Below are 17,213 nucleotides of genomic sequence, written 5' to 3'. Positions count from 1 at the left end.
TGAGGATTGCCAATGCTGTTGATGAGTACAATTACTAAAGAAGCCAAGGATAAGGTGCGAAGAAGTGGAGGTAGTGAATGACATGGCAGACTTGACGTTTTTCATGATTCACTCCTAATCCTATTTATTAAAGAGAGAAATGGAGAGACGGAGTAGGCAGTCAGGTAAAATATTGTGCTGTTTTATTTGTGTAAAAATCACAGTTGCTAGATTGCTCTGCCAAGGTACATCCATGCACTTTAACATCCAAGATCCCAGAGCTAGAGTAAGCAATTAAATAGAGCTGCTGTTAGTCAGCAATTTAATGGAAATTTACATACAAGATCAAAAGTGTATTATACAATTTACATCATACCCCTTATACAGTACATTGACCTGAATAACAAGGCGATTCTGATTCGGTCAGGACGCGAAGCCTTCCCTCCCTGTTCATCCCTTCTCTTTTGAAGTACAAAGCTCGAACAGTAAGGCTTGAAATTACAGAAACAAAAGATAATCCCAAATGCAAAAAATAGGTTTTTTTCCTTTTTTTTGAAACCAGAAACTGTAAATCATATTAACCCTTAGAATACTGAACACCAACGTCAAACTTAATTATAAAATTTCACTTTTCGCATAATAATTTAAAGAAATATTCTCTAGTTCTGTACAATTTTTGATTAAACTCCCATTTAAATTTAAAGATCACTTTACCAGTGTCAGGGAGGTGCACAGTATGTATTCAGTACTCAGAAGGCTATGTTGGTGGAATGGAAATCGGTCAGTAACATGCAGATAGAGGCTGTGTTGTGAGAAACCACAGAACTGCAAGTCATCAACATACATACATACATACACACACACACACACACACAATATTCTGTCCTAAATCATCACAATTTATCCCACATACTGTGCTACTGCACAAACCCCATATATTTTAATTCATTTTGGAGTGAGAATAGGGGAAAGAAGAGTATAGATCATCTGCTTAATGCAAATTTCATGCAAAACCACACACGGATTCACCCGCAAGTGGTGGCTTTTTTAATGTAACTTAAGATTCCACGCAGGCATCTCACCCCAAAATCGTTTATACCACACACCAGATGATCTCTCTTTCACAAATGCTTACAAGAAGTGACACAGTATTTGCACTTATTCCTCCTCCTCACAGGTGAGATTTGGCATTCCAGGATCCTGCTTCTTTTCATGGATATATCATGCAGAAACTGATGGAAATTGCAAAGCCAAATGCAAAGCACTGCACACTCACCTCCTTTAATCACGCATGTAAGTGCAGCAGTCAGGCCTCACCTCCTCCATGAAACACTAGTGAGCTCAGTGCACTCAAGTTAAAAAGGCCCGCTCCCCACGAGCATCTCAACATATTCAAACCAACAGACTGTTTTATCATAAACACAGTCTTTAGCGAGTGACTGTCAGACATATATTTAAAAAAAATCGTAGCTACTGTCCCTAAACATTCACCCAGGCTTCAAGCATTTTTACCTTTTACACCCTCCAATTAAAAAGTGGTTTTGAACCATGCCAAATAATCATGATTACACGCATACGTCAGTAGTGCAAAATATTTCATTATGTATTTCAGAGGTTGTTATAAACATATAGGGAAATCATTTACTGCAAGAATGCAATAGGTTTTTTTTGAGTGAAGCAGAGAAGAGCAAGATAAGCCATTTCCTCTCAATACACTAGAATAAAACCCAACTCCTCATCCAAAATGAAAGTTATGCAGATTGAGAAGAGAAGTACTTTGACTTTGACACTGACACAGGAAACAATTTCCCATTCAAGCACAGCTCTTCCATCCCTAGTCTTTGCACAATCACAACAATTCTACTATTATTAACATGTTCCATACAGTGAAGCAAGTTGATTAATTGAGTAGGGGTGCTTCAATGTTGCTGATAACTCCCGTTTTCAAATGCAGCAAATCCCAAGTATTCAACAAACCATAGCCTCACTAAGCACTTTCGTCCTGTAGGTAAGCCAGCTGTGTTATGTTGGACTGATCTAGGAGGAGTTGTTAAATTATTTGCTCTTCTGTAGAATCAACACTAAAAACAAATGACCTCCCCATTCAGGGCTTGAATGGCCATCAGCTTTATAACACCCTCTTGTATCGTCGTCCGCCACCCACACACCAACACAGCGCTTCTTAAACATACTGCAGCCATGTATCAAGTGTGCAGCTCAATGAAAGTAACCATGTAAACCTATTGCTTCATTGTAGACAGGCGAAGCTGAACACAGGTGTAAGCTATCTGCAGGGAGGAGGGTACCGTGACACAGTCGGATCAAACACCGGGTTTTTAAAAAAAAAGTCCCATCCAAGCGCTCGGGCTGCTCTGTTACAAATGTGAAAACGGCCGAAGCTGTTCCAGCTGGACTTCAAGAGAAATTCTCTCCTCGAGCACGTCCTATGGCAATTGGTCGATGAGGTGAGGTGAGGTGGGGTGGGGTGGGGTGGGGTGTGTGAGACAAATAAACCAAGGGAGGGAAACCGAGATGGATCAAGACAGAGAGAGTTGGGGGGTGGAGGGAGCAAGAGAGGGATGGGGAAGAAAGGGAGCGGCGGGTGAGGGTGGGGTGCAGAAGAGAGGGAGCGAGAGGGGTGGGGAAGAGATGGAGGGAGAGGGCAGGTTTGGGAAGACAGAGTGAGTGATAGCGCAAGCGGAGGAAGAGAGAGAGGGAGAGAAAGAGAGAGGCGGGGAGAGAAAGAAGGAAAAAAAAAAGAGGGAGAAAGCTCTGGTTAATTCTTCACACTGCTCGAATTACATATTCACTTACTCTCTCACTTCTTCATCAAGTGTCCATTCTCCCCAGTAGCAACACTGGCTGATTCCCTCACTAACCTCACCAGATCCCATTCATTTTGCCTTCACACTGTTGGCACATTCTAGGTGATTCTATATTCTTGCAACACGAAGAGAAATGTCAAATCAAAAGATCAATATCACTTTTTTGTCGTGCAAATGTCACATGTAAATGATGTAACTGATATCTGTCTACAAAACAGCATGCATTTATTACCCATGATCTTTTCACCAATTTAATAAAATCACATTTAGTTTTTGTAAACTATTAATGGCTCAGTATTCCTAAATCTAAGTTTTGTGTAGAAAGGAATATCGAAAAACTTTTAATTGGGAATCAATTATTCACTAATCAACATTTGTTATTTTTTAAATAAATACTTGAATGAGTATTATAATATTGAATTTATTGAGTACTTTAAAATCTAACCAATGTGTCATGCTTTCCACTTGAAGCACATCCTAATCAGTGTCACCCATTCATCGAAGATGACATGATGGAAGGCTGAAAGACAGGCTAAAATAAATTTGCTCTTCAACGTGTCACAAGCATTGATATTTGCAAGTTGAGACTTTAAGTTTCAATGATACAGTATCACAAGGATACTCCAGGTGTCCAATCTCTTCCTACCTTCAGTTGCTGTTGTAATTCACTGTTGAGCCTGGCTAATACAGTGTTGGTTTCTTTATTTCTTCTGATTGAAGCCTGAATAGACTTCTTGTCTTTGCCAAACGATCTAAAATTAAAAAAGGTGCATTAATAAATTTTCCCTTCCCCACTCTTGTTTTGTAGCAGCTCATTTCTGTTTTCCAGACAGTGAGGAAGAGTGGTAACTGGCATGCAGACAGCAACATGTGGTAGGTCCCTGCATACTAAAATGTCATTCATCTGGTCCCACATCATAGAGCATCTTGAGCCCAGCCTAGGATTCTGAAAATAGAAATTCATTTAAAATGTCTAAATTTTCCTGATACAAGAAAGAAAAAAAATGTTAAAGTCACGATCAACACCTTCCAAAGACAACTGATAGTCCACTGTTCTGACATTAATCAATTAATTAATTAATTAATTAAATAAATAAATAAATAAATAGAGTAAATACACGATTATATCCCAGGACAATCAAGTTCTAGATTCAGGTGACTGGAATTAAGTCACTGACTCACCAATGCAAGACTATCCATTTCCCCCACTAACCATCCCAATCTCCTGCTTCAGCCACAAATAGATTGATCACTGGAACACAACTAATAGCTAATTCCAATAAGGAATCGGTTTGAGATTATCAAAATATTCAAATCAGAATCTTTACAGCCTTTACAGGCTAGAAAGGTGGGTGCAGGTGAAAGGGTCTTTCAGGACACTGACTTGGTTAAAACCCAAGTCATAAATGAACCCACTTACAGCCTCCAGCTCCACGTAATATCAAATTTGCAGGGAACAAGCACAATGAACTTTGGAGCCATAAATTTACCAGCTGATGAGCCTCCACTTTGAGCTGAATTATTGCAGAAATAGGTAGTGACTAATGTCCTTGCCTCTGAGCCAGAAACCTCTGGTTCAAGTCCCACTTTATGGATTAATATGCTTGACATTGTAATGAATGCATCTTCCTTGGCCATCAAGTCCCAGATGCTTTCATTACAATGCCAAACATGTTAATATTAATCCATAAATCCTTATGGTACACCTTTGACAGGTGTTAAACTGTCACAGTGTGGAAACAGACCCTTTCATTCAACAAGTCTATGCCAACCAAGTTTCCCAAACTAAACTAGTCGCATTTGCCTGAGTTCAGCCAATATTCCTCTAAACCATTCTTAATGTCTTTTTAAATCTCTAATTGTACCTGCATCTATCACTTCCTCTGGCAGTTCATTCAACATACAAACCACCCTTTGGAAAATGGTACCTCTTGGGTCCCATTTAAATCTTTTTCCCCTCACCTTAAAATTATGCCCTCTAGTTTTGAACTCCTGCTCCTTTGGGGTAAGATCTTTGCTACTCGTCTAATCTATGCCCCTCATGATTTTATCGACCTTTTTCAAGTCACCCCCCTCAACCTCCTATACTTTTGAAAAGAATAAAAAGACGACAGAATCTCCTGATCAGCCTCAATTCACATCAAATGCACCAGCTGCCCTGGCCCTCACTGTAGCCTCTGGCAAAATGTTCCAGAAAATCCAGCTATGGAAACAGACAAAATGCTTGCCTGTCTCATGTGCCATTAGAACACTGGCAGCCCAAATCTACTGAAGAAGTGCCAAGCAGAGATGTGCCACTTCATATTTGGAGAGATGGAGTGGAGGTTAGAGGCTGGACAACATCAACTAGATATCGAGAATATCCAAGAAGGCAGATACAGTCTGATGAGCCAAAATGAACAGTCAATTGCTTGACTGGCTCCTTAAATCTGACACATTAATTTTTGCTCCTGCGATCAATCAGTGTAATCAATTTGGGCGGGTAAGGGAATTAAATAGAACGATATCTACCTTGGGATTGATGACTGCGCAACTAGCACAGTATTAATTACACTAGTTTTTGGGGTATGCTCCTCTGGTTCTGTACGAAGCTCATCATCAGATTTCAATCTTCTGCGGATAGGCTTTGGAGGGGGGACAAGAGATGATGTACTTTTAACCTGTAATTTTAAAAAAAGGCAGAATTGACAAAATTAGAGTAATATTAAATACGTAAATCTGTTTTGGTTCAATATGGGCTATAGACAAATTGCTGGATGTGATTCTGACCTCCATCTACTCCAGACCTATACCTGCACATTTATTTTAATCCTCTACAATCGCAGACTTGCCAACGGCATCCCTGTAAATATGCAGTGCTCCAGAAATCTCATTTGTCTTTTGACAATGACAAACATTTTACTGAATTAATCAGCAAAACCAGACACTACTTCTGATACCTAAAACTGCTGCCCATACTCAAATTCATACCTTCATCCAATACATTCACCCAACCAGTTACGCTCACTAACCTCCATCTGTCTCCTAATCTAACAGAAATTCTCATCATTGCCCTCAAACCCCCATCTCTTTCCTTAACATTTGAGATAGTTTAAACTCTAGCCTCTTATGCATCCCTGATTTTTCAATGCTCAAAGTGTGGTTTTGGTCATTCGAGTTTCAGAATTCACCATCTAAACCTCTCTAGCATTCTTCCTTAGTTGCCACCTCAGGACTCATGACTGGGCTTTTGTTCAGCCGTAGAGGTCTACAGCATGGAAATGGGCCCTTTGGCCTAACTTGCTCATGCCACCCAGTTTTCACAATTAAATTCACCCATTCGCCTGTGTATGGTTCATATTCCTCCAAATCTATCCAATCCATGTACTTGCCCTAAGTTTCTTAAATGACAAAACTGTACTTGGTTCCACCATTGCCTCTGGCAGCCCATTCCAGACACTCACCACCCTGTGTGCAAGACTAAGATTTTGATCAGCTGTCCTAAAATATCTCATCAAGTATCAGTACATTAAAGATCCCAGCAGCAACTTTACATTTTATAAATGTAAAGTTGCTATATAAATGCAAACTACTGTTAAATGTAAGAAAAATGGAAAACCAATATGAAAATATAACTTGCTGACCTGGGCAGTGCATTAAAGCAATGTCACTGAGTATATGGGCCTTTTCCAAATTCAAACAGAAGCAAAGAGGAACCTTTGGACACTCAAGGAAAAGCAAACATGCGCCCACGTTCATATTGTACAGTTTTGAAATGAATCCAGAGACAGCAAGGAGAAAGTCAAATCATGCGTTTGAAACCTAAAGCAGATTCAGATTATGGGTCTCTTACAACAAGTCCAGGTGAACAGTTGCAGGCATGTAGTTTTCAGAAATCCTTTTTAGAAGGGAATGGAGAGTGGAATGGCTTTTTCATTTCAGATAAAGTTATTTTTGCAGTTGACAATTTGACATTGAACTTGTTTTTGTCCCCACCCGAGTGAGTAAACAGAAATTTGGGAATGGTCTCCATAAACTATTTTAGTACCCATTATCAAGAACAGGCACCCACCTTCTGTTATGTGAAAATGCTCTTCTGTAACTTAGAAGGGCACCCCAAAAGGGACTCATTTATTATAAACAGCTTAATTAAGGACTCTACGTACTGCGTTTCCAGTTGGCTTTTCATCACTAGAACCATCTAGTTTTGCTGTTCTTAGGGTCCCTGCTGAATCTGAAGGTTTTTCTGCCTAAGGAAATACATTTAAAAGTTGATTGAATATGGACTTAAATCACAAACAGGTAGACCAATGACATTCCATCCTAACCACCACAACGAAACTCAAACATTGCTCACCGGAACAGTTTCGGAATGTTTTCCCGAGTCATCCATTTGCTGTTCTGTACCCTTCGACACGAATGCTTCAAATTGCCGGAAATCGGCAAAGTTGGGCTGCTCTGGAATCTGATGAGGCGAGGTGCTGGCACGTGCTACATGGCTATCAGCCTCTACTGGACGATGTATTGGAGGCACAGTGACCTAGACAGGAAAGGCAGAACCGAAGAGATACGTTTCAATGCATTACATTTAACTGTAAAACTGGCAATGAAGCACAAAACTATAGCAAAACAGTCAACGTTTGCTGAAAATAATCAAACACCACTTTAAAACTTACAAAATCTACAATGCATTTGCTGTAATTGTGAATGAATGTTTATATCAGGTGGTTTGTACTGAAAGTTGAAAAACAATTGCACTCAATTACACGTTGTGACAGATGAGCATAAATGATTATTTGATGGCAGTAATTTTTTTTTATTTTAATGCATCTAGAGAAAGTCGGTCAGGCAGAACATGGTAGAAAGCTGACATTTTTCTAATTAGAGGTTATTCATATGGATTTCAAATCATTTTGGGCCAGTTTTTGAACATCCTCATGCAGGCTAGTGAGTCTTGGATCAGTTCAACATATTCTACACACATCTTTTCAAAGTTCAGTCCTGTTGAGCTTATTCAATTACCTGTGTGGGCTGAGGTCTTGGAGGCACTGCAGGGGGACAGGCAACAATTCCTGCTTGCGGTTGCCCTTCAGAACAGCAGTTACAGGGGGAAAAAAAACAAAGCAATCACTAGATATTTTCAATCATTTCACTTGCACCTCACAGAGACTTGCTTTCACACATAACAGATTCCAGTAGAAACAGCGCAATCTAAGTTTAAACAACAATTTCTGCATTGGCGATCAGGATGGCCAAGTAATATTAAACATTCCGGATGCTTTGGAACAAAAGAACCTTTGCCATAAGGTTGCTCACCCGTGTTGCTGGCAGAAAATGTTTTGTTCATGTCTAGAGATGAAGATCTTGAATGCGAAGGCTGGGGTCTTGGAGGAGGTGGAGGGGGTGCAGCAGTCTTGAGAGTATTGTCTGGCGAAGTGCCTGAATGTGAACTGCGAAGAGCACAAACATGCTCTCAGTATGCTTTCACCCGTGTGATCAGGTGCTTCCTCCACTGAATTAAGTTCATTAATTTTTTTTTAAACTCTTGAGAGAACATATTAATCATAATATACTTCCCTCCGCACAGTAATTTAATTTTATAAAACCACAATCCTGGAACTCCCCAGAGAAGTCATGACTTACCGCTGCCGAGTTATGTTGTTTCCGATCTGATCAGACTCTGAAACAAATGAATCTGAACTACTGTATCCATCAGCTGAGAAACAATAAAAAAGAATGCTGTTTCAAATGCTTTAAAAAAAACCCAGATATAATGCACAAAACCAATAGCTAAAATATTTAATATGCAAATTCCAGCAAATATACTTGAACATTAGAGAGAGAACAAACTAAAAGCAGCTTTGTTATGCCAATGCAATGAAAGTGACCTCCCTGGGTAAGGATATGAGCTCTGCTTGGACCAGAACAGTGTTAACCCTCCAGTATTAACCAAGCACTTTCTCCTCATAAGCTCACAATACTTTGAGATACTGTCCATTATCAGTTTGGTTTATTGTTGCACTGAGATGGGTTAGACCAATTACTAGGAGGAAGGGAAGCTTTCAGTGCTTTCTGCTGGTACATTGCATGATTTTTAAATGGATTAATTTCAGCAATAGCTTGCAGAGACCAATGGTGTCTCTCACCCTTGACCCAAACCATCTGCAGAACAAATCCCATTGGGAGAAAGCATTTAATATGTTTGGAGAAAACAAAGGCCTCAGGCCTGGAGAATTGTTCCTGCACACAATACCTTGCTGACCAAAACAAAAATTCATCCTCACACACTGCACATCACCACTTGGTTCAACCACTACCCAGTCCATCAGAAGCCAGTAGAAGCACCCTTGCCTTTGGGTTCTCCAACGAGAGGCCTCCTCACAATCCACACACCTGCACTCCCCAGACTATCACAGTTGAGCAAGCCACCTGGCATCCCGTGGCAGACTGGTACGATTAAATAAATGTCCAATGTATTACCACTTGGGCTGTGAACATAAACCACTGGGTAGAAATAATGCACAGTTGAAGCTCCCGTCAACAGTGAATTTACAAAAAAGAGCTGCCTTTGCCAGCAGTGCTCATGCCCTACCAAGAAACAAAACATCCCAAAATGGTTTTATTTATAAAAAGCAAAAAAATCAGCCTACAAAAAGTTTACATCATGCACTGAAAATATATCAAGCAAGCATATTGTCTATCATGGAACAGAAAAAGTAAGCACTATAAACATTTATTTCCCTTACCTACAGTGTTTCCTGTCACAAATTTTACAGTGGTGGCTAACTTAGCTTCTTCTGAAAGTTCAGGCGAATTTGTAAGCAAAGGGCTTGTTGGGTGTGTTAGTTCTGTAAAGAAAGAATAGAAATCATTTGAATTTAAATGAACCAAAATTCTGGACAAGAAGAAAGCAAATCACTCCGACAATTAAGACATTACTTCCATTTTAGCTACAGTCTGTTTCATAATGGATCCCTTGATGGCACCTTCTGAACAGATGGAAGAGCATGCAGTGAGCTGCCATTGCTTCTCAGGCAGGGTAGTGGTCGGTATAGTCAGCAGTGCCAAAATCCACTACCTCACTTCATTAAATGAAGTTCATCTACATTTAATTAAACCTCAAACTGGTACAGTGCAGCCTCTTTACAAACATCTTTAGGAAATTAGACAGACAGTAGCCAAGAAAATAAATCTGGCCACTTAGATTTATAGTTTCAAAACATGGATATATAAAACACAGTATTACAACTGCAATGAGAAAGGCAATCAATCTGCAACCATAGGGAGCAAATACAAGTAAAACTACTAAGCACTTCCTCTAGCCACTGGGTTCCATCACCAGAACTATATTAAAAAGGCATTTCCAGCACCGTGTAACAGAAGTTATTAATATGAACAAGTCAGCAGAAGCACATGCTTAAGTTTCTTATTCACTCCTTAAAATGGTACCAGATGCAAACTAAGATTATACCAACAGGTACAAACATGAATTCTACCTACCACCAAACTTCACATAGTTGAATGCCCCTCACTCATTACACCCACTGCCACAAAATGACAAACCTAATCAATCATTTTTTTTAAGCTTAATCCTTCAGTTTGTGAACCTATTCGGAGGCATTTGAACTGAGACAATAAAATAGGACATAATTGTATCTGCAACAGATTTAGGACTGCCTGATTTTCTTGTTTCATCTAAATTAACATTGTATAATTTATGCAGGACTGGACCAGCTAACAGTTCATTCATCTGAGAACAAGACTCAAATCCAGCCCAGAATGATACACTGACAGCTTCTCTTCGTTGCCAGCAACATTCTGAAGTAAAATAAGGTTCAGACATTCAGTCTCAAGTGAACATAGGCTAATATTAAGCCAGCCACTCCAGTGACCTCAACTTCACCTTCACGGGCAACTAGGGATGGGCAACACATCCCAAGAACTAAAAGTGAATGATAGTTGAAACAAAAAGTAGGGAATAGGCCAGTTACTACAGAATGGTTCCTTGGGCTGGAATATGACATTGTTGAAGTATAGTAATGGATACGTTACTATACAACTGACCTTGGGCACAACTGGGTTGTGCACAACTTATGTAATTCTGCACAAAAAAGTGGAAATCTTCCATACCCTTGGCACAATGATAGCACAAGAGCTCTCATTAAAATCCTCTGTGCTCTGCATCGATGAAGAAAAGCTGCAGGCAGCAAGCCAATTACCATGAAATCTTGCAGTCACTGAGTAATTATATATCAACCTGTGCACTTCAACCTTTTGACCCATCTTTGTAGGGTCCTACAACCACTCATCTCCAAGATCAGGATTTCCAACAGTCCTAGCCCCAGCAGTTACACCCTGAAGAATGAGAATAGAACACAGGCCCAGAAAGCCTTCAGGGGGACAAAGGGGAGTGATGAGAGGTTACAATGTGCAGCAGTTACCAGGTTGTTAAGCTTGAGAAATGGACAGCAGAGACACAAACAGCATTAATGCGTAAATTGTGGAATCTGTGGGTGAGAACTTCTTTAAATTTATTTCATTTTAAACAGTGAATATCAATTCAGTCATTCTCTAGCTATGTGCAACATCTCTATTCAGCCAGAGGGGGGAGCATATGAGCAATTTCTAACAGTTGCCACACCTTGTAATGCACGAGGACAGGAACTTTGGTTAACTTTAGTCACATCAAAAGTGCAGAAGCACTGAAGAGCATTGGCTGATCCAGCCAAGATTACATTTCTCAGCACATTTCAAGTGATTAAGAGGACGCTACTCGTCTGAATGGTCTAGCAAAAGTCTGGGCAATGTCTTTACTGACTAAGGCAGAGGTACAGGAAATGGATAATATACCCAATCTACAAAATTCAAAACTGATCAACCAATTCCTGGAGCAACACTTACTAATTTAATTTGAATTAACTCAGTGATAACTAAGATACAGGAGTAACCTGATATCATCAAGCTTGGATTTTGCTGAAAAGTGAGATATGTTGCCAGAACTTTTGATCTTGTACTCAAGCATGGATAAGAATGCCAAATTTCAAATGATTTCCAACAATTTATACAACGAAAGATCTCAAAAAGCCTGTTAAATCCGATTCCATGAACGGGCAGCAGTAGCCGAACAATTGAGTTCGCTAATAGCTACAGTAACAACCAATTAGGGATAATCACTCCAACTTGTAACATGGTTCATTCACTCTTGCTGCACAGGGAAATATTTTATGCAAACATACCTGTAAGACTAGCAGCGTTTTAAAAATCTAAGTTTTAGGGAGCTTACAGTTGCTTTATATCCGTTGACTCCTTGTTCAATCACAATAGAGTGACCAACTAATCTCCCGTAGTATAAGATGTCAGGGATAATTTGAAATTGGGCATTGTATTTGGCCAGGTAAGTGCAAGCTTCAATAACATGTCTCACTTTTCCACAATACTAAAAAAAACCAAGAATCTGCTACAGCAAATCTGCTAAAGGTGGCAAATGGTATTGAGGACTAAACACCAGGGTTTTGGAAAGAATAGAATCCAATCTACACATCTCTCATTCGGGAAACAGACTGCATGTCACGCTCAGAGGCACTGAAGAACCATAACACATCCCCTCATCTCACCACGATTCTAAGGCTGATGGGATAACTTTGCCTTATGCCCCTGGATAAAGACAGCGATATTCCCTCCTCCATTTGATAATCAGTTTTAAAAGGGGGCACTGCAAAATTATTTAAAAATGCATTCTTTAGGAACTAATTACATTTTCTCTGGAATGAAGAAAAGATTATAGTAATGCATCTAAAATTTTGATGGCCAAAGAAATAAACGTTGAATGAGATAGACAGACACGGGAGCAGCCGTTTTCGTTACCACTTCCAATTCTTTTCAGCTCCATTTCTTGCATGTGAATTTTACTTGGAGTCATGCGGATTGGTACAGGGTGAACGATAGCGGTGTCCTGCAATTATTGTTTTGGGGAGAAAGAAGTGGGATGGGGTGGGGAATAGAAGAGAGAATAGATAATATTAGCAATTGCAAAAGACATTTAAATCAGACCGTTCACAATACTTGAATGAATTTTTATAACTTGTCCACTTTATATTCCCTATGTCTGACTATGAGTAGCACAATCATTTTGATGAGTGACTAATCATCTTTGATTATAAATGCTTAGGAACAGGAATTTTACATTACCCTGAAATTACTTTTGACAAAAAAAACCACAGTCCAAATATTGACTCTAATTCCTTTGCTTTTATTTCTCGTTTACAGACATTGCAATGGGTTGACAGACAGGTAGGTCCTCAAGGCTCTGCTTCTCTGCACTTAAACTAATAGTGAGCACCAATAAAAACAATGGATATTACAAGCCTCTCTAAATTTTCCTTTCCAATTGCACTCAGCAAAAGGAAAACACATTCTCAAAATACAATTGACAGATGTGATATCAATGCATTGTGGTATCAGTTAAAGATATCACAGGGCAGAGGTAGAAAATGTATTGCATTAGGGAGGCATTCCGCTTGCAACTTTTTAAAGGAGGTATCACGTTCATAGTAGACATCACATCTAGGGGATGGGGAAACGATGCTCTGAGTCAGTAGGACAAAATCCTGCCATCCTTAGCATTCTCTGGCCACTGACTGCAGAGCTCCTCCTTGTAATAATGCACACACAACCTTTGCTTTTTTTCCCAAACAAAGTCAGGGAAGAAAACTCAAATGTCGACTCACTGGTTGGAGTAATATGCCTCTACAACACTGCAGCAGAGACCACTCCTACTGCTGACAAGGAAGCGGAATACTTAACACTAAAATTACACGCGCTCTTAAGCAACAGTTTACATACAAAAAAAGCTATGAAGGGAGTTAACAAATACGCAAAGAACACATCATATATTTTTAAATTTAACATAAAAACCTTTCATATCTTTACTCTGATGTGTAAGGCAGTACAATAAGCTTATTCTGTTATTAAATCAGTAAAGAGTTAACACTAATACAAAAGGCAGAGAATTACAATGGAAGTGAAACTATTGGTGTGCAAGAAGAGGAGAAAAGTCAAAAAGGGACAGAAACTTATCCATAATTCAGTAATTAGTGCACCATGTAAATAAAGGAGGAGCATACAATTAAAAATAGGAAGAGATTTGACTAAAATCAAGTTGCTAACAGTAGGGTGTTTTATCTTTTGCAGATAACTATTTTCTATGTCTATCTCCCTTTTCAACACCCCAATTCATTCTACAATTATGACCACCTAGAACAGTGGTTTGTGCACGCATATATACCCAAGCCAGAGTTCACCAAGTTTGACTAACGCTTTATAACTGCAGCAAGTTCTTTACTGTCAAATTTTTTATAATGAAGCTCAGTAAGAACATAAACATTATCTTAGATAGTTTGCAAGTGGGAAAGTTTTACCTGGTTTATGTACATTGATTAAAGCTTTTCTTGAAAATGAATTACAACATAAAAATACAGATTGCTTATCCCTACCATTTTGTGATGTCATTAGAACCACAATTCATATGAACATTATTCACTATGTGCTTGCTGTTCCTGTATCCTTTCAATGCTGACTTTCGAGCGCCTATCCACCTCTCCTTAAATGTTATCATCGTCTCTGCCTCCATCATCAGCTCCCAGCAGTGTATTCCACAGCCTCAAAACACTACAATAAAAATAAAAATCACAACACCAGGTTATAGTCCAACAGGTTTATTTCGAAGCATTAGCTCCTTCATCAGGTGGTTGTGAGCAAGGAGCAGCGCTCTAAAAGCTAGTGCTTCCAAATAAACTTGTTAGACTGCAACCTGGTGCTGTGTGATATCTAACTTTGTACACCCCAGTCCAACACTGGTTCCTCCAAATCAAAAATAAAAATATTTTAACATTTCTCCTTTTTGGTCCTGAACACACTAGTTCGTTTTGTTCCAACATCCATTGTTCCAAAGACTTCAAATCTCTGGTTTCACCTGTACTCCTTTGTTCTGTTCAACATTTATTATACTTTCATGACATTCTTTCATCGAAAATGGAAAATCAACCACACCTGTAACTGTTATATTCATTGAGAAGAAGGGTAATCTTGGGCAACCGCCAAAAATGATTCACTTCCATTATGGGGGCTAAATGTCAGAGAGCCAGCTCTAACAGAGGCTTTCTCCTGCAGAATACCACACCAGTCACACTAATACTCCAAATAACATCATCAGATTAACTTCTACTCTAATAAATCTAGGGGTTATCAATTTACTTGGAGAACAGCAATGAATTAAAAGAATATCGAGTATCATTATTTATATAACAGCTAGCAACATGGTGATCAATTCAGCACAGCTGCACGAACATAAAAAGGGCCGCCATGTCATCAAATGCAGGTACGCTTGCTTTCCACAAACTGCTCAGTGCACACATATCTCAGTAACTGAATTTGCATTGTAAGACTAATGTACTTGAGCAATCTGCCCAAATTGATTAATCTTCTAGGGAAGATGACATGAACTGCTCTTTATTCAGTTGGATTCCCACAGAAATAGCACACAGGTTTCAGGCTGCCAAAACAGCATGCCATTATGTGCCATTATCAATCTATTGAGACTAATGTTTAATGCCATAGAGTTAACAGCTTGTGCAAAGTCAGTGAAGGGGTCGAACAACTAACAACCGGAGACCTCTCTCCTCTCAAGCCCAAATGCCACCCCATGACCCCAGTTGATTACTCTATATTTGTACAAGAACATAGTCGTTTGAACCTGCTCCATCGCTTAACTAGATCACAATTGATGATCTACCTCAACCCATTTTCCCACATATCGTCACATGCACCGATGTCCAACGTCTAAAAATCTGTCAATTGCTGTCTTCAATATAGTTAATGAGCGAGCTTCCACATCCTTCTGCAGAATATTCCAAAGAAAATCCCTCATCTCAGTCTTAAATAATCTGTCCCTTACTTTGAGATGATGTTCCCTGTTTCTCGAGAGATAGACAGGGACGTGGGATATACGTACAAGAGAGAGAAAGGATGTAGAGGGGTAGGGGTGAGCAGAAGAAAGGGAGAAAGGAATTAAGAATTGAAGGAAAACAAGGAAGGAAAAAACAAAATCCTCAAAGTACTGAATTGAATGCAGTCTCCTTTCGAAGGGCAGTAATTATTTTGCAGCTGATATGTCAGTTCCAACAATAGAAAGACCATGTCACTTCATTAGGTTTTTAGAATTAAAGAGAGCTTCAATTGCAAGCACATGCTGATGATTTGGACACAGCAGAGAAAGAAGCAATCAAGATTTTAATGCATCAATATCAGCAAGTTCCTCTGAACAGAGTTGATTAGTATATACATACAGACAATTTCCAACTTAACACATGCAAAAGCAGGTTATCTTAAGCAGCTCAGGGTTAATAAAACAAAAGCATATCATCAGATAGCCCACTCTATGTGATTCACTTACAGGATCAGCTGGTGCAATGTTAGAATCAAACTGGGTCAGAGTTTGCGAGCTTGAGGAGCGTTCACTAAAAGTCTCCCACTGCTGGACAGACAGAGTAGAGACCAATCAGAATGAGAAAGGTCACATATCACAAAGCTTTTATAAAGGTAATTTTGCAGAGAAAGTTTATTAAAAAAAAAAGGAGAAATTTCAAGTCAAGCATTTAATTTATAACGCTTTTAACAGCTTGATGAGATGGCATTCCTTCTGCTTGCCAGTGCGTATCCAATTTTCAAACAATCAATCCCCTGATTCAGTGAACAAAACAAATATTGAATAGATGGTAGGTCGGATGCAGGAAAAATGATACTGAAGGCCTTTCAATGTAATGGTTTCAATGCCCTGTCTAATAAAAAGACACAGTACAAACAGGCCATTCCTATTTAATGAAAACCAAAACAGATCTGTAGGAACCCAAGACTTTGTCTGATAAGAAAATGCTCAGTATTCCATAGCTAGGTCGTTATCAGATTAAGTGACTGAGAACTCTGCATTCTTCTCACACCAGAATAATAATCCAAGTTCAGATGCGAATCAACAGAACAAGTCAAGAATGCTAGTGTACAGCAATTCAATTAAAATCAGGTTTCAGATTCCATATATCTGCAATATTCTTGCCCCTGAATATCAGTATAAGGGAAAAGGACAGATGAGGGAATGAGCATTCTTTGCCCAGATCACATGTTTAGAGTTCCTTCGACGATTCTAGAGCAAGACCAAATAGAAAAATTGAGTGATCGTTTAATATCACCACGGGCCAGATGGAAAGGTGCAGACAGGAGATCAAGGTAAAGGAAAGCAAGATGGGGTTATACCTTTGTTTTGGTCCCAACCATTTTGGCGAGCTTGAAATCAAACACAAAATCTTCCGAGCACAAATGGTGTGTTTTAAATGGCAAAGTCACATCCGAACAATGCAATTTTAACTCAGCCTGGTTTTG

General features: G+C 39.3%; 1 protein-coding gene across 6 annotated transcripts in view; it reads right to left on the bottom strand.

Moving 5' to 3' along the window:
* Positions 1-160: 160 nt before the first annotated feature.
* reps1 (RALBP1 associated Eps domain containing 1) overlaps positions 161-17,213 on the bottom strand; it is a 65,154-nt gene continuing 48,101 nt past the window's right edge. For 4 of the 6 annotated variants that reach the window (XM_060831232.1, XM_060831234.1, XM_060831233.1 and 1 more), the window contains 11 exons: positions 16,234-16,314; positions 12,648-12,735; positions 9,530-9,631; positions 8,427-8,499; positions 8,100-8,233; positions 7,806-7,870; positions 7,141-7,323; positions 6,950-7,033; positions 5,316-5,464; positions 3,451-3,556; positions 161-2,423 (listed from right to left, as the gene is read on the bottom strand). In XM_060831232.1, the coding sequence (XP_060687215.1) occupies positions 2,355-2,423; positions 3,451-3,556; positions 5,316-5,464; positions 6,950-7,033; positions 7,141-7,323; positions 7,806-7,870; positions 8,100-8,233; positions 8,427-8,499; positions 9,530-9,631; positions 12,648-12,735; positions 16,234-16,314 (1,134 nt within the window). In that variant the 3' untranslated portion in view covers positions 161-2,354. The remainder of the gene's footprint in view (positions 2,424-3,450; positions 3,557-5,315; positions 5,465-6,949; positions 7,034-7,140; positions 7,324-7,805; positions 7,871-8,099; positions 8,234-8,426; positions 8,500-9,529; positions 9,632-12,647; positions 12,736-16,233; positions 16,315-17,213) is intronic. The other 2 variants (XM_060831235.1, XM_060831236.1) reach the window with 2 other exon arrangements.

Source organism: Hemiscyllium ocellatum, chromosome 10 (genome assembly GCF_020745735.1).
Source record: "Hemiscyllium ocellatum isolate sHemOce1 chromosome 10, sHemOce1.pat.X.cur, whole genome shotgun sequence".
Lineage (NCBI taxonomy): Eukaryota > Metazoa > Chordata > Chondrichthyes > Orectolobiformes > Hemiscylliidae > Hemiscyllium > Hemiscyllium ocellatum.
This window is presented reverse-complemented; position numbering and strand designations above follow the sequence as displayed.